Source organism: Sus scrofa, chromosome 17, assembly GCF_054392235.1.
Source record: "Sus scrofa isolate SSC_HxYL_T2T_F1_AM1 chromosome 17, Sscrofa_HxYL_maternal_Yorkshire_Landrace_v2.0, whole genome shotgun sequence".
In the NCBI taxonomy this organism is placed as follows: Eukaryota; Metazoa; Chordata; class Mammalia; order Artiodactyla; family Suidae; genus Sus; species Sus scrofa.
The window spans coordinates 46829421-46847626 of NC_139399.1; the positions used below are offsets into that span (position 1 = coordinate 46829421).

General features: G+C 40.8%; 1 protein-coding gene across 14 annotated transcripts in view; it reads left to right on the forward strand.

The window, feature by feature from the left end:
- Window positions 1-18206, forward strand: part of PHF20 (PHD finger protein 20) — a 150007-nt gene that overhangs the window by 61123 nt on the left and 70678 nt on the right. For 7 of the 14 annotated variants that reach the window (XR_014832260.1, XR_014832261.1, XM_021078128.2 and 4 more), the window contains 5 exons: window positions 3869-3948; window positions 8449-8836; window positions 13723-13836; window positions 14816-15004; window positions 15817-15996. Coding sequence is in view for 11 of the 14 variants with exons in the window: in XM_021078128.2 (XP_020933787.1) it covers window positions 3869-3948; window positions 8449-8836; window positions 13723-13836; window positions 14816-15004; window positions 15817-15996 (951 nt within the window). In the remaining 3 variants the exon portion in view is untranslated. The remainder of the gene's footprint in view (window positions 1-3868; window positions 3949-8448; window positions 8837-13722; window positions 13837-14815; window positions 15005-15816; window positions 15997-18206) is intronic. The other 7 variants (XM_021078130.2, XM_085003817.1, XM_085003820.1 and 4 more) reach the window with 4 other exon arrangements.

An 18206-nucleotide genomic window follows, 5' to 3' on the forward strand; every position in this document is an offset into this window, starting at 1 on the left:
TTATGTTGTCCTTCTGGATATTTGAAATGTCTGTAAAAATGGACAAATTGATGTACCTGATGCTGAACTTTGTTGACAAAATAGTGGAAACAAGGCTTGGGTGGCTGGTTGGCACACTTAAGTTTTCTCGAGAATTGGATTCTTAAAGTCCCCAACCCAAACCTGTCCTCAGACTGGCCAGAGCTTTGCTATGGTTGCATGAAAAGGGTTTGTTTAGAGTTCCACAGCATTGCCTATTATTGCTTCTTTGCTTGCCAACACCCTCACAATAGAAGCAGGAAAACAGGAACTCAGGCCTTTGTTGTAAGTAGTCATCAGTTATTGCCTCATGTGGAATCTTTTATCATAGCTTTCATCTCATTGCTTGTTTTAACCAATTATATTTATATAAATACGTATATATACACACCTATATAAAGCCAGCTATATATCCTTGTATCTGTTTTGTTTGCTAGCCATTTCTTTCTGTGTTGGTGACACTTGTGACAAATAATCACTTTTTATTTTGTAATTACTAGGAGTAAAATCAGTAGGTAATTAGTAATTGTTTATGACAATAGTTCTCAGACTTCAGTGTGCACCAGAGTCACCTGAAGAACTTATTAAAACATACATTTCTGGAGTTCCCGTCATGGTGCAGTGGAAACAAATCCGACTAGGAACCATGAGGTTGCGGGTTCGATCCCTGGCCTCACTCAGTGGGTTAAGGATCCGGCGTTGCCATGAACTATGGTGTAGGTTGCAGATGTGGCTCGGAACTGGTGTTGCTGTGGCTGTGGCATAGGCCGGCAGCTGTAGCTCTGATTAGACCCCTAGCCTGGGAACCTCCGTGTGCCTCAGGTGCAGCACTAAAAAAGACAAAAAAAAAAAAACCAAAAAAAACCCCCACAACAACATGCATTTCTGTTTCACACTCCCAGAGTTTGTATTTTGAACTCCCTGGAGTTCCCATTGTAGCTCAGCAGGTTAGGAACCCAACATAGTGTCTGTCAGGATGTTGATTTGATCTCTGGGTGAAGGATCTGGTGTTGCTGCATGCTGCACGTAGGTTGTAGATGCGGCCCAGATTCCGTGTTGCTGTGGCAGTGGTGGAGGCCTCAGCTGCAGCTGTTTTGACCTCAAGCCTAGGAACTTCCATATGCCATGGGTGCGGCCCTAAAAAGACAAAAAAAAAAGGGCAAAGCTTGACAGTGTGTGTTTGGATGCAACTAATGAGAACTTTTGTAGCTGGATTCCTTGTTTGGGAGGATAAGATTATTTGGATTTCCAGCTTTAATATTTTAGTAGAGAGTGACTTTTTGTAGGACTATATTTTATTTTTTATTTTAATTTTTTTGCTTTTTAGGGCCACACCCGCAGCACATGGAGCTTCCCAGGCCAGGATTGAATCAGAGTTGCAATTGCCGGCCTACACCACAGCCAGAGCAACGCACTATCCAAGCCTCGTCTGTGACCTACACTGAAACTCACGGCACCTCTGGATCCTTAACCCACTGAGTGAGGCCAGGGATCGAACTGTGTCTTCATTGATATTAGTCAGGTTCATTAACTGCTGAGCCATGACAGGAGCTCCCAGACTATATATTTTTTAATGGAATAAAACTAGTAAAATTGACAGTGTAGCAGACACCTTTTACTACTTTGGCCTAGTCTCTGTTTTTAAATATTGTAACATGCAGGTAATTCATACGGATTTTTGAGATTAATCTGACCTCTAAAAACATAATACCTTTAGATAGTCATGTTTCTTTTGAAGCTTTTAAAGATATTACTATCCCTGAGCCCAGAAAAAATAAAGATTAATTGATAAACATTAATAATTCACCAAGCAAATAAATCAATCTGCATTTTCTTTAGCATCCTTTTTTTGTTTTGTTTCATTTTGTTTTGTGTGAGTTCCTGGGCCAGGGATCAAACCCACACCACAGCAGCAACCTAAATTGCTGCAGTGATAACATGGGATCCTTAACCTGGTGTGTCACTTTTTTTTTTTTAATGAAGTATATTTGATGTACAATATTATATAAGTTTCAAGTGTATAATATAGTGATTCAGAATTTTTAAAAGTTATACTCCATTTATTGGTTTTATAAATATTGTCTGTATTCCCTGTATTGTATAGTATATCCTTGTAGTTTATTTTACACATAGTTATTTGTATCTCTTGGTTCCCTACGCCTGTATTGCCTCTCCCTCTTTCCCTCTCCCCACCAATAAACCACTAGTTTGTTCTCTATATCTGTGAATGCTTCTCTTTTGTCATATTCACTAGTTTGTTTTTTTTTAAATTCCACATATAAGTGAGATCATATAGTATTTGTCTCTCTCTGACTTATTTTACATAATGGTCTCCAAGTCCATCTATGTTGTTGCAAATGGCAAGATTTCATTCTTTTTTTATGGCTTTGTGGTATTCCATAATGTGTCTGTAGATATAGACACAGACGTAGATAGAGATAGAGATACAGCACCTCTTTATCGAGTCGTCTGCTGGTGTTCACTTTAGGTTGCTTCCATATCTTGGCTATTGTAAATAGTGCTGCTATGAACATGGGGGTGCAGGTATCTTTTTGAATTAGTGTTTTTGTTCTTTTCAGACATGTACCAAGGAGTGGAATTGTTGCGTCATATGATAGTTCTATTTCTAGTTTTTTGAGAAACTTTCCAAAGTGGCTGTACCAATTTACATTTCACCAACTGTTTAACACCTTAATTTCTCTTTTTGATAGTTCATTGTTGGTGTTTTCTTACATTCTTAATTATTTTACTGCTCTTTTTTCTTTGTCTAAAATCAGTGTAATTTTATTTTATTTTTTTGTCTTTTTGCCATTTCTAGGGCCGCTTCTGCGGCATATGGAGATTCACAGGGTAGGGGTCGAATCGGAGCCATAGCCACCGGCCTACGCCAGAGCCATAGCAACACAGGATCTGAGCCGTGTCTGCAATCTACACCACAGTTCATGGCAACGCCGGATCCTTAACCCACTGAGCAAGGCCAGAAATCGAACCCGAAACCTCATGGTTCCTAGTCGGATTCATTAACCACTGAGCCACTATGGGAATTCCTAAAATCAGTGTAAATTTAATTTTTACGAAGCGTCATGAAAATGAGTTTTTTTTTTTTTTTTTTTGGTAGGGCCGTACCCATGGCATATGGAGGTTCCCAGGCTAGGGGTCGAATCGAAGCTACAGCTGCCGGCCTACACCACAGCCACAGCAACGCCAGATCCAAGCCACATCTGCGACCAACATCATAGCTCACGGCAATGCCAAATCTTTAACCCACTGATCAAGGCCAGGAATCAAGCCTGCAACCTCATGGTTCCTAGTCAGATTCATTTCTGTTGCACCACTATGGGAACTCCCCAGAAGTGATTTTTTTCTGATGGATTTTGGTCTGTATAGATAAAAAGATTTGTAAAGAGAAAAAGAGAAAAAGCAGGGATACTATTATCTTGGACATATGTAAGATTGAATGTGATTCTTAAACTTTTTTTTTTTGCTTTTTAGGGTCATACCTGCGCCATGTGGAAGTTCCCAGGCTAGGGGTTGAATCAGAGCTGCAGCTGCTGGCCTACGCCACAGCCACAGCCACATTGGATCCAAGCCATGTCTGCGACCTTCATCATAGCTCAGGGCAACGCCAGATCCTTAACCCACTGAGCAAGGCCAGGGATCGAACTCGCATCCCCATGGATACTAGTCGGGTTTGTAACCCGATGAGCCACCTCAGGAACTCCCTTAGACAATTTTGTAATTACCACAAATTTACTGCTATGGTTGGAGCACTTTTGTGTTTTATGCTTTGAAAAGTTTTGAGCTTTCATGAAATTACAAAAAAAAATCATGGTATATTTTTGAATTTTAGGTACTTACACTGTGAAATTTTATGATGGAGTAGTTCAAACTGTCAAACATATTCATGTCAAAGCTTTTTCCAAAGATCAGGTAAGAATTGTGTTTTTTCGCTCCATATTATGAATAATGCTAATGTGGTTTTGTTTCTCAAATAAAGCTGTTACATTTGTTTATGATGGCAGTCTTTCCTTCATCTTAACATGATTGCCCTAAAAGCAGTATACAAGTTTTCAGAAATTGTGAATATTTGTCTCTCTGTGCTTTTTCCTTTTAATACAGATTTTTCTTTTTGGAAGTGCCAGTACATGAGTACTGTCACCTCTTACCTGTTTTTCTGCAAAGCATGTGGTTTTTCTCTCTCCCTGAACCCTGCCTCTAGAGTTGTTTCCCTTCTGAGGGAACTTGCTGAGTGCTTGAGGAGATCTAGAGATGTGTTTTCTCCTCATTTAACTTTGTCTTTCAGCTCAAAACCGTAGCTTGGTGATTATAGAGCTAGTTTGGTGTAGATGTTCCTGGGTCAAGAATTTTGTTTGCTCTTGTTCCTGTCACCATTCATATATTTCCCTTAGCATGGGACCTGATTTTTGATACTGGAAATACAGTGCACACAAATAGATACTGGCCATATAGAAGTGTTGTCTACTTTCTTCATGATTTTTTCCCCCTTTAGTCTTTTTCATATTTATGTCTTAATGAAAGAGCTGAGGAGACAGATTCTAATTAATGTTACTTACCTCTTTGGGTGGTTGTGGATATGACAGTATTTGGTAATGCTGGAAGCTGTTTCTTAGGATGAGCAAAAGCTTCTACTTATCATAGATTTTAATAAGTTCTTCTGTACATGTAGTTAGCAATTTCAAATATTATGATACATGATTTTTTTTTTTTTTGCTTTTTAGTACCATACTTGGGGTATATGGAAGTTCCTAGGGTAGATGTCGAATTGGAACTGCAGCTGGTGGCCTACACACAGCCACAGCAATGCAGGATCTGAGCCATGTCCAAGACTTACACTGCAACTCACGGCAATGTCAGATTCTTAACCCAGTGAGCAAGGCCAGGGATCGAACCCACATCCTCATAGATACTAGTCAGGTTCGTTACCACTGAGCCACAATGGGAACTCCATGATATTATTATTATTATTTTTTAATATTTTCCTTTGCTTTATTTATTTATTTACTTTTTTTGTCTTTTTGCTATTTCTTTGGGCCGCTCCCGTGGCCTATGGAGGTTCCCAGGCTAGGGGTCGAATCGGAGCTGTGGCCACCAGCCTACGCCAGAGCCACAGCAACGCGGGATCCGAGCCGCGTCTGCAACCTACACCACAGCTCAGGGCAACGCCGGATCGTTAACCCACTGAGCAAGGGCAAGGACCGAACCCGCCACCTCATGGTTCCTAGTCGGATTCGTTAACCACTGCACCACGACGGGAACTCCTCCATGATATTATTAATGATAGCCTCAAAAACGTTTTTGCCTCTTGCTGATTTTCCTCTTCAGAAAATTGACAATTTTAGCCTAAAGATGTTTTTGATTATTTGCCCCTCAGGCCTCTAAGGAGCCTCCCAGTACTCTAAAACATTATTTTGGCCTTAAATTTGGCAATTTTTATGTTAAGTTTGTAGAATGAGTTTATATAGACAGAGAAATGTATTAAGAACAACCTTCGGGGAGTTCCCGTCGTGGCGCAGTGGTTAACGAATCCGACTAGGAACCATGAGGTTGTGGGTTCGGTCCCTGCCCTTGCTCAGTGGGTTAATGATCTGGCGTTGCCGTGAGCTGTGGTGTAGGTCGCGGGCGCGGCTCGGATCCCGCGTTGCTGTGGCTCTGGCGTAGGCCGGTGGCTACAGCTCCGATTCGACCCCTAGCCTGGGAACCTCCATATGCCGAGGGAGCGGCCCAAGAAATAGCAACAACAGCAACAACAACAACAACAGACAAAAAGACAAAAGACAGAAAAAAAAAAAAAAAAGAACAACCTTCCAGAATGGATCTAGAGTGTCCCTAGATGGAAGTCCAGGGCTCCAGATAACTAACATTCAGCCGTTCACTCTGATGGATAGTACGCATGTGCCTTGGCTTGGAGATGGGCACTTCACCCTGTGTAGGTTTGTGGGTGCTTCAGTCGTCAATTCCCAGCTGCCTCTGAGTGTCTCACTTCAACTCAGACCTGGCAGGTGGTCAGGCACAGGCCCCTGTCTCCTGTTTGTTTTTCTTTTCTAAGAGGACATAGTAGTGTGGATAAATGACTTCTTAGCTCTCTTCAACCCTAAGCATCTAGGTTTATATAATGGCCACTTACAAAGCAAAGCTTCTTAAAAATATATGTCAGAAAATTTTAAAATCTTTTTGATATAGTATTAGAATAGGTCAGAGTGTTTTTTTTTTTTTCCTCTTCTTTTTCATTTTGGCTATGCCCATGGCATGTGGCCACGGATCGAACCTATGCTACAGCAGCAACTTGAATTGTTGCAATGACAAACCAGATCTTTAACCTGCTGAGTGACAAAGGAACTTCTTCTGTTTTTTTTTTTTTTTTAAAGTTTGTATGTGTGTGTATGTGTATATATTTACTGCTATTCAAAATTCGAGTTATATGCATACATGACTGTTCTATAACTTGTTCTTTTAACAAAATAACATTTTCCTAAGTTCCTGAGTACTCTATGGGAATATAGCTTTTAATGGCTATGTATTATTTTATATGTATGTAACCCTACTTTGTGTAACGAATTCCTTGATGGTCACTGAAGGATATTTGTAAATCTGGGTGTACAAGTCTGATTATTCTGTTAGGAGATTCCATTTCTAGGAATTCATTCCAGTTCAAAAGTATAAACTTTGTAAGTCTTTTGACCCAAGTTGCCAACTTCCTTTTTCAGTGGTTGCAATTTATATTTCTGCCAGCAGTTACTGAGGAGGGCTTATCTTAAACCTGGCTGCTTGCAGAAAATTTTGGGGACTTGAAAAAAATTTTTTTCTTCTAGGCTTTAACCACGGGGATTCGCCTTATTTATTACTTTTCATTATGTGACAAATTAAACTTTCACTGAGTATAAGGTGTTCCTTCCTGCTTATGGCAAAGATCTGTGTGTTTAGTGTTCCTCTTGTGGCTGAGTGGGTTAAGAACCCAACATAGTCTCCTTGAAGATGGGGGTTTTATCCCAGGCTCACTTAGTGGGTTAAGGATCCAGTGTTGCCATAAGCTACGGCATAGGTTACAGTTGTGGCTCGGATCCGGTGTTGCTGTGACTGTGATGTAGTAGGGCTGTAGTTCTACCTCCAGTTTGACCCCAGCCTGGGAACTTCCATGTGCCACAGATGTGGTTGTAAAAACGAGGCAGAAGGCAGGAAGGAAGGAAGGAAGGAAAAGAAAGGAAGGAAGGAAAAAAGGAAAGAAAGAAAGAAGGAAGGAAGGAAGGAAAGAAAGAAAGAAAGAAAGAAAGAAAGAAAGAAAGAAAGAAAAAGAAAGAAAAAGACCTGTGTGCCTAATGTGTGCTAGGTGCTAGGGATCCCATATCAACATGATATGGTAGTTTCTACTCTTAAGGTCTTGGAAGGAAGATACATATACAAACTTAATTGTGGTTTTGGAAACTCCAGAGCTTTCAGAGCTGACTTTATTGTGAGACAGTCTCCTGGGACACAAGATTTTTAGGATGAATTTTTTTTTTTTTTTTTTTTTTTTTGGTCTTTTTAGCTATTTCTTGGGCTGCTCCCGCGGCATATGGAGGTTCCCAGGCTAGGGGTCAAATCGGAGCTGTAGCCACCGGCCTATGCCAGAGCCACAGCAACGCGGGATCTGAGCCGCGTCTGCGACCTACGCCACAGCTCAGGGCAACGCCGGATCGTTAACCCACTGAGCAAGGGCAGGGACCGAACCCGCAACCTCATGGTTCCTAGTCAGATTCGTTAACCACTGCACCACAACGGGAACTCCGGGATGAATTTTAAAGAATGTAATTTAGGAGGAAAGTAACCAAGAAGCAGTATTTCCTCCTGGTGGACAAAAACTCAGTACCTCAGGAACTTTGTAGGTGGCTTATTGGACTGAGTACAGCTTTACCCAGTAGAGGAAGTAAAGACACTTTTCTGGGTAAAAAATCTTTACAGCTTTCTTGTTCAGCCTCCAGATACCAGTTTGGGATCTTTCCTACACTGGATGTCAGCATCTGGCAAACTGAGCCGGGCCTCAGAAAGGCCTGGTTCACTGTAGTCACGCTTGTGATGAGAAAGACAGAGCATGGAGGCATTTTCTTAGAACATCTCTGTCAGAAAGATTGCTTCCCAGAAGATGTCCCTGAGGTAGTTGTCTGTCCCTTTAATTATTTTCTAGTGACTTACTAATCATAAGGCAGATAGCACTGTCTCAGATGGAATTGAACATGACCGTTATTTTCTTTAAACTTTGAGCTGGTTCTCAAACCTCAGAATATGAGTGAGCATTTTCAATGGTGCCTTCCATTGTGTGACCTGATATATGTCCTTTTTAAATTTCTTTGTCTTCATAAGTTTACAAAAAGCCATCTGATTTTATATTTGCAAGTAATCACAAAGTGTGTTTCATCGCTATTTTGCTCATTTTAGAATATTGTGGGTAATGCTAGGCCTAAAGAAACAGAACACAAAAGTCTTTCATCATCTCCTGATAAACGAGAGAAGTTTAAAGAGCAGAGAAAAGCGACAGCTAATGTGAAGAAAGACAAAGAGGACAAAGCCTTGAAGACAGAAAAGCAACCTAAGCAGCCTGATAAAGAAGGAAAGTTAATCTGTTCTGAAAAGGGGAAGGTGTCAGAGAAGAACCTTCCTAAGAACGAGAAGGAAGATAAGGAGAACATTTCAGAAAATGACAGAGAGTATTCTGGAGATGCTCAAGTGGATAAGAAACCTGAAAATGACATTGTGAAGAGTCCACAAGAAAACTTGAGGGAGCCAAAAAGAAAACGAGGCAGACCCCCTTCCATAGCTCCTACTGGTGAGTTTCCCAAGTGAGCAATGCCAGAGTATTCTTCTCTTCTTTATAACTTCTATACTTCAACCCTTCTTTTTGGTGAATGACTTTGAATCATCCTGTCATCTGAGAACAGGTGCTGTCTGTGGAGCTGAATTTTAAGGGAAGCATATATCCAGATGAACATAAGTTGGGAAACATGTTCTTGACTGGGCTTCTGGGGTGGTGGGTAACTGTTCACTAGATACTTCAGCTAATATGATAAAACCTAATAAGCTAAGGCCTTTTGTTTGTGCCAGTTCAAATGAGTTCACTTTAAGCTTAATGGAACCTGGAAGCAGGCAATGGTATTTTCATGAGAGACATTGAAGGGAAAAGGAGAAGTAAGTAGGTATGGGCACATGAAGGAGGCGGGAGCAAAGAACACTAGACTGGGAAGGTATGGGTACATTTGAAATTGAGCTCTCCATGGAGTTCTTGTCGTGGCTCAGTGATTAACGAATCCGACTAGGAACCATGAGGTTGCCGGTTCGATCCCTGGCCTTGCTCAGTGGGTTAAGGATCCGGCATTGCCATGAGCTGTGCTGTGTAGGTCGCAGAAGCAGATCGGATCTGGCATTGCTGTGGCTGTGGTGTGGGCCAGAAGCTACAGCTCCGATTAGACCCCTAGCCTGGGAACCTTGATATGCTGTGGGTTCGGATCTAGAAAAGATAAAAAGACAAAAAAAGAAAAGAAAAGAAATTGGGCTCTCTGGAGAGTGATTATGCATTGGAAATTTTCAATCTAAATAAAAAGCTGAGATTGCTAGTTGGTAAGAGTCAAGGTTAAGGTGTACAGATTCAGGGAGGAATATACAATTATTTTAAAAAGTTGAAATTTGGACGGCTTCTAGAATAGCCAAGAATGAAACAAACTATGAATTTCTTCCTAAGCTAAACATAACTTCTCTTGATTGAGTGATGTGAAGAGCCCCCAGGATCTCTAGACTGATGAACACTGCCCATGATTATCTGGCCCCATGATTATCTAGCTGTGGCCTTCAGACATTCTTGCTTGCATATTCTTTACATGAATATTGAAAGACTTAGTCCCCTATCACATTTAAAATTATTTTTTTTCTTAAGTTTAAAAGCTGCCAAAGATAAATTTTAAATATACAATATGATATAGAATGTATTTTTGTAGAAACTGTGGAGCTACAGAGTTAGCCCACTTATTACTCCCTTATGATGTGGAATGCAAAGCCAGTCCTCTTTATCAATCCAGACAGCTACACCAGACTTAATTTCTGTGGAAGAATCTCTGTCTTTCTTTATATCAAATAAATATATTAGTGCTTGTTCTCAGTAGACAGTCTTCTTACATTCTTATTTTAAGATATGAAATTAGATGATTGATTTCTTCACAAAAGAAATAAGGGAATTTCCCCTCCAGTGGTTGTAACTGGGTCTCACCCTCAAGAGCCAAGCATGCTGGAATTGTCCCTGTGCTGTCCAGTGTGGTAGCTGCTAGTCTCAGGTGGGCACTGAGCATTTCAAATGTGGCTATTTTGTGTGTTTTTTTTTTTTGCTTTTTAGGGCTGCACCCATGGCATATGGAGGTTCCCAGGCTGCGGGTCCAGTCGGAGCCACAGCTGCTGGCCTACACGACAGCTCATGGCAATACTAGATCCTTAACCCACTGAGCAAGGCCAGGGATCGAACCTGTAACCCCATGGTTCCTAGTTGGATTCATTTCCCCTGTGCCACAATACGAACTCCAATTTCACTTTTTAAAAAGTGACAACTAAAAATTTAAAATTACACGTGTAGCTTGCATTTGTGGCTTTCACTGTATTTCAGCACTGTCCTAAGTTCACTGGGTTTCTCAGCAGGGTTCTAAGCGAGAATTAAACTCTAATGCCCAAAGCATCCATGATCTGTATTGAATTGACTTCTGTGAATTGGGAGTGGTACTGGTTATAACCCATTCTTGGGATAATTGAGGAAATGACCTCTGTATTCTGTTTTCAAATGAGAAACCCCAGTTGATAAAGTCTGGAAGTTTTAAACCTCTGGGCAGTGTACCATGTTAAGATGTAGAATGTGGAGTTCCATCATGGCGCAGTGGTTAACGAATCCGACTAGGAACCATGAGGTTGTGGGTTCGGTCCCTGGCCTTGCTCAGTGGGTTAAGGATCCGGCGTTGCCATGAGCTGTGGTGTAGGTTGCAGATGCGGCTCAGATCCCGCGTTGTTGTGGCTCTGGCATAGGCCGGTGGCTACAGCTCCAATTTGACCCCTAGCCTGGGAACCTCCATATGCCGTGAGAGCGGCCCAAGAAATGGCAAAAAGACAAAAAAATAAAAAAAGAAAGAAAGAAGGAAAAAGATGTGGAATGTGATAAGGAGGCCTTTTTGTGTAAGCAGAAGGGCACTTATGCAACGAAAGGCAGAAAATACGAACTGGAAGAAATCTGATGTGTCCTCATCTCAGCATCTCAGTTTATGAAAGAGTGTGTGTGGGAATTGAGTGTTCTGAAACAGAGTTCCTTTTAGTTATACATGCTCTGAGTTGTTCCCTCTGGCAAGTGTGGACTCTGTTTTTCAGACTGCTTCTATGAAGCCACATTGCTTCACTCAGATGAAAAATGGGCATTCAGTTTATTGCCTTTAAAAGTGTAGGATTTCAGGGGTTCCCTTGTGCTCAGTGGGTTCCCTTGTGCTGCAGTGGCTTGGGTCATTGTCACAGCATGCGTTCGATCCTTGACCTAGGAACTTCTACATGCTGTGGACGGCCCCCTCCCCCCACCCCAAAAAAGTATACGATTTCACAGGGATAGGATCGTTTCAATAGAGAACTGGTGTTTTCCAAGCTTACTGTTAACACTTGCCTGAGGAGTTTTTCCCCAGTCAGTTTGGAGCAGGATCTGGGGATGCTAGTTGTTAATGACTTTCCCACATGATTCTTACTGTAAAAAATTTGGGAAGCACTGAAGTTCTATGTGGTCAGCCCTCCTTTGTAAAGGGTATCAAAGTGAGGAAGGTTTGCCAAAAATTGCTTGAAATAAGTTCATTGACACAGTGGAGCCTTGAGCTCTCTAGATTGTGCAGACCTTATTGGAACAGGATCTGAGCTATTTAGGGAAGGTTGTTTGTGTTTAATTTGGAATGTGTGTGATCTCCAAGTTCCCACCCTTGGAACAAAATAATGTTGGCACATTGGGACGATTGAATGCAGGAAGAGCCAAGGAGTTTAGCTTTCTCATCAGGTTTGCCTCCTCAGAGCTCAGCCCTGCCTTCTTTGGCCGTTTGACATGGCAGATCTGAAGCTACTGGTCTCGGAGCCTTCTCTTTCCTCTTTCCCACCCACTTGCTTCCTTTCCTCCCTCTTCTTTCTCCTTGCTGCTTCTTTCTGTCTCTTCAACCTTCATCAGACCCCCTAGCCCTACCTTTCCCTCATGCTTCCCAATTTCTTTTGTTTTATTTCTTAGCCTTTTGGATTTTCATCTTTCCCAAAGGGAGAGAGCTGCTTTCTTTCTTTCTTTCTTTTTTTTTTTTTTTGGCCACCCCTGTGGCAGGTGGAAGTTCCCAAGCCAGGAACTGAACCTAGGCCACAGCAGGGAACCACTTCATTGCAGTGACAATGCTGGATCCTTAACCTGCTGAGCCACGTGGAACCTCCATGGAGGGGGAGAGCTTCTTAAGTGTTAGGTTTAAAAATAAGGAGTGAGCACTGTATAAAGGTTTAGCTTCTGAACTGCTAAATTATATCAGGGCTGGATTTGCTGGTGATAAGCACCCTTGCCAGGAACACTGACTAACAAATAGCATAGACTCCTGAGTTTTTTTCTGGAGTTGTTTTCAAAAGGTCCTCAAAACGAGGACCAATGCCAAGCTAACCAATTTAGAAGTAGAGGTTGAAAATAATAATCAAGCCATAGTCCCAGGGTACACCTTTTAAGAATTAGCCAGCATGATGGATTTCCTGAGTACTGGATAAGCTATATTTTGGTGAGAAGATTTGATGGTGATAAAAAATGGCTTTTCTGTTGCCCTTCCATCCTCGTATATTTAAAAAAAATTTATTCTTTTCTTTTTGGCTCTGCCTGTGGCATGCAGAAATTCCCAGGCCAGGGATCAAATTCCCAGGCCAGGCCTTCACTGCAGCTGTGACCCAAGGCTGCGGCAATGCTATATTCTTAACCTGCTGAGCCACAAGGGAACTTCCTCTATTCTCATCTTTTATTTTATTTTTAATTAATTTATTTTTTGGTCTGTGCTTGCATCATTTGGAAGCTCCTGGGCCAGGGGTTGAACTTTTGCCACAAAGGAACTCCACCTTCATATTTTAAAGCAGTCATGGGATATTTAAAGAGAGGGTTTCAGGAGATAAGTATTATGACTAGAGCTGGGTCATATGAGAGACCAAAAAAATTCAGGAGGTCGGTCTGTAGGTATCAGCATCTCCTATAAGAAAAAAATTTCTTGGAGTTCCCGTCAAGGCTCAGTGGTTAACAAATCCGACTAGGAACCATGAGGTTGTGGGTTCAATCCCTGGCCTCTCTCAGTGGGTTAAGGATCTGTTGCCATGAGCTGTGATGTAGGTTGCAGATGTGGCTTGGATCCGGCATTGCTGTGGTTCTGGTATAGGCCAGCGGCCACGGCTCCAATTAGACCCCTAGCCTGGGAACCTCCAGATGCGGAGGGTATGGCCCTAGAAAAGACAAAAAGACAAAAAAAAAAAAAAAATTCTCATCTTTTTTTCTTTTTAGCTTAAGTAAAAATACCCTTTGAGAGCTTATTTATCAAACAAGGATGTGTGTGTGTGTATATATATATATATATATGTATGTTTTATTTATATATAATGTGAAGATTGGTCACTAAGAAATTACATACCTTTTTTTGTATGGTTTTATATACATTGTAGCTGTGGATTCAAACAGTCAAACTTTGCAACCAATAACGTTGGAACTGAGAAGACGGAAAATATCAAAAGGAAGTGAAGTCCCCATAAAACGTCCTCGGCTTGACAAAAATTCATGTGAGTTCTCAGTTTGTGTCTGTGTGATTAGAATTTGACAGTCATTGTGTTAGTTCCCCTATATCCAGGATGTCACTCATTCCTTATAGGCTCTGATGCTTGTTGTCCTTGATCACAGGAACAGATGTGAGTGGGATGTGGTTGGATCAGAGGAGTTTTGTTCAAGGAAAAATAAATCCCAGAGCACAAGCTGTATCAATGTTGGGTTCAGGGATGTAATCTCCATACCCATAAACTACATTTGATTTGCATTCTACTAGAAATTTAATGTTTTAGGAAGGGATGGATATCATATGCCAAGTGAAACTTTAAAAATACAATTTAGGGAGTTCCCTTCGTGGCTCAGCGGTTAACGAACCTGACTAGGATCCATGAGGATGCGGGTTTGATCTCTGGCCTCACTCAGTGGGTTAAGGATCCAGTGTTGCCGTGAGCTGTAGTGTAGGTCACAGACATGGCTGGCTTGGTTCTGGCGTGGCTGTGGATGTGGTGTAGGCCAGCAGCTGTAGCTCTTATTCAACCCCTAGCCCAGGAACTTCCATATGCTGTGGGTGCGGCCCTGAAAAGCAAAAAACAAAAAATGATTTATTGATTTTTTTAAAAAAAAATACCCTTTTGGCTTCAAAAAAGATTTGTGATGGCTCTAAGGCTCTGTAAATCTTAGTAACTTGGGAAATTCATCATAGACTTTTATGTTGGAAAGCCCCAAAACAGAATTTGTCAAGATGGGGATGTGACCTTGGCACGTATTTTCAGATCATGAATCCATTAAGTTAGGAAAATTATATCCTGGCAGAAAGACTGGGCCTTTTCACTTTACTTAAAATTATAAAGCAGGATAGGGTATTTCCTTTCATCACAGATCTGATATTCTAAAGTCCCTCTGTAAAGCCTTTATAGAGGCACCTGGTCCAGAAATCTGTAGTAGCAGAGTTATTTCTTCGGGTTTCTTGACTACAACTCTCTTAATGGTTTATAGCCCAGGAAAAGTCAAAAAACTACTCGGAAAACACTGACAAAGACTTATCAAGGAGACGGTCCTCCAGGCTGTCCACTAATGGGACCCATGAGATCCTAGACCCTGACTTGGTTGTATCAGATTTGGTTGATACGATTAATACCGATACTTTGCAAAACACATCAACCGGTACCAAGGAATCTGAAAAAGGTGAGTCAGAGTCTATTCTGGATTGGTCTTGCCAACCTGATGCCTCTCTGTTGCGAACCAATCTAAACCAAGCATTGCAGTAGCTTCATACAAGTTTTAGATGGTCTTGAAATCAAGTTAATGAATTGGCTGCCTTCTTTCTTTCTTTCTTTTTTCTTTTTTTTGTGTTTTTGCTTTTTTCTAGGGCCGCTCCCGTGGCGTATGATGGTTCCCAGGCTAGGGGTCCCATTGGAGCTGGGGCTGCCGGCCTACGCCAGAGTCACAGCAATACAGGATCCGACCCGCATCTGCGACCTACACCACAGCTCATGGTAACGCCGGATCCTTAACCCACTGAGCAAGGCCAGGGATCGAACCCTCAACCTCATGGTTCCTAGTCAGATTCGTTAACCACTGCACCATGACAGGAACTCCTGTGCCTTATTTCTTATATTATTCTTCACTGAGGTTTCAATAGACAAACTTTTGTATGTATTTATGATTGGTTTTGCTTGTATGGGTCTGAATGTTGCATTGGAGTTACAGCTCTTGAAGAGCCCTGTTCTTCTCTGTCTTTCTGTTGCCATCTTACTTCAGTGCCTCTGCCTTTTTATTAATATTTCTGGCAAACTCTCCTTTCCATTTAGCTTTTTATTAGCCTTTCTTTGATATGCTCACAGTCCTTGTTATATATGCTGGAACCTGTAAGTGTATTCTTGTATACTGTGAAATGAATGGCTTCCTCTAAAAAGACTCTGGCTTTATCAGTCTTTTGGAACTTTTGATTCTTATAAACATGCGTATGTTCCCCAATCTTTCTTTTGCTCCTCTAGGTCAGTTGAAATCTCCTTTGGAAGCTGGCCAGGTTTCATCTGCACTAACTTGCCACTCCATTGGGGATGGACTGGGGCCTGCAGGCTTGGAGTTGAACTGCAAGTCAATGGGAGAAAACGCTATGAAAACAGAACCGGCTTCTCCCCTCACTGAGTTACAAGAGATTTCTACTGTGGCAGGTTCATATTTAGAGTTAACATAATCCTCTTCTAATATAGACTTTTGCTTCTGCTTTGATTGTGAACTAAGAGAATGGACTTTTCTGTTGATATTTTTTCATCTTTTATTAATAATCCTTTCTTCTCTTAATGCTATATACTTTTAAAAAATGCTATATGCTTTTCATTTCTGCTGCTAATTTCCTTTTTTCTTGATTAGTGTAGCTAAAGATTTATCAGTTTTGTTGATAGTTTCAAAGAACCAACCTTTTGCTTTAATTTTCTCTCTTTGTCTTTTTTTTTTTTTTTTGTCTTTTGTCTTTTGTCTTTTTTGAGGGCTGCACCCGTGGCATATGGAGGTTCCCAGGCTAGGGGTCTAATCGGAGCTACAGCTGCCGGCCTACGCCAGAGGCACAGCAACACCAGATCCGAGCTGCATCTGCAACCTACACCACAGCTCATGGCAATGCTTGATTCTTAACCCACTGAGCGAGGCCAGGGATCGAACCCACAAGCTCATGGTTCCTAGTCGGATTCGTTTCCGCTGCGCCACAACGGAAACTCCTCTTTGTCTTTTTTAAATGTCATTGATTTCTGTTTTGATCTTAATTGTTTTCTTCCCTAAATATTTCTAGAAACTCAGGTCATTGATTTTAGATCTTCTAGATCTCCTTTTCCAATATGAGCATTCATTTATTTATTTGTTTTTATTCATAATGATTTGTATTTTTTCCATTATAGCTGGTTTACAGTGTTCTGTCAATTTTCTCCTGTACAGCAAGGTAACCTAGTTACGCATACATGTATACATTCTTTTTCTCACATTATCATGCTCCATGATAAGTGACTAGACATAGTTCCTAGTGCTATACAGCAGGATATTTATAAATTAAATACCTCGAGACAAATAATAATGAAGACAGAGCCACTCAAAATCAGTGAGATGCCGCAAGAGCAATATGAGCATTTAAAGTTATATACTTCCCACTAAGCATTGCTTTAGCTACATCCTACAGATTTTGATTTCTTATATTTTCAGTTTCATTCAATTCAAAATATCTTAAGATTTCTTTGTTGACTATGGTTATTTAGAAATGTGTTGTTTCATTTTCAAGTAATGGGGTTTTTATAGTTACCTTATTGTTATTGATTTCTAATGGAATTCCGTTGTAGTCAGAGAACCTACTCTGTAGGATTTTAAGTTTGTTGAGCCTTATTTTACGGTCCAGTGTATTATCTGTCTTGGTGAATATTCTACATGCATTTGAAAAAATTGTGTGTTCTGCCATTGTTGTAAATCTGTTCTATATCTGTGTATTAGGTCAAGGTAGTTGATGGTGTTTTTTTCTGATGTATCTCACTATTGATTTTGTGGATTATTTTTTTTTTTGTCTAATACTACCAATTACTAAGAGAGGGGTGATTGTGGATTTATCTTTTTCTCCCTTTAATTCGGTCAGTCTTGATTCATGTATTTTGAAATTATGTCATTATGTGCATACGCATGTATAATTGTTATGCCCTCCTAATGCATTGCCCCCTTTGTAACGTGAAATATCACTCTGTCTTTGGTGATAGTCTTTTACTTGAATACGTTTGCTGCTATTAGTACAGGTACTCTAGCTTTCTTTTGCTTTCTGTATGCATGGTATATCCATTTTTATCACTTTTCTTTCAACATAACTGTGTCTTAAACTCAGAGTGTGTCTTTTATGTATAGATAGTTGAGGTTGGATTTTTAACAGCAATGTTTAATCTAGTTACATTAAATGTGGTTATGATATGATTGCTTTTAGGTCTGCCATTTTGCTTTTTGCTTTCTCCTTTCCTGTTTTTTCAGGTTAATTGAATAATTTTTGTTGTTGTCTTTTTGCCTTTTCTAGGGCCGCTCCCGCGGCATATGGAGGTTCCCAGGCTAGGGGTTGAATCAGAGCTGTAGCCATCGGCCTACGCCAGAGCCACAGCAACATGGGATCCCAGCCGCATCTTTGACCCACGCCACAGCTCACGGCATCGCCAGATCCTTAGCCCACTGAGCAAGGCCAGGGCTCAAACCAGCAACCTCATGGTTCCTAGTCGGATTTATTCACCACTGAGCCATGACAGGAACTCCTAATTGAATAACTTTTAAAAATCTCATTTTAATTCATTTATTTGCTTTTAGTTATACTTCTTAGCATTTATTTTGTTTTGTATTTTTATTTTTTGGCTATGCCCACAGCATGTATAAG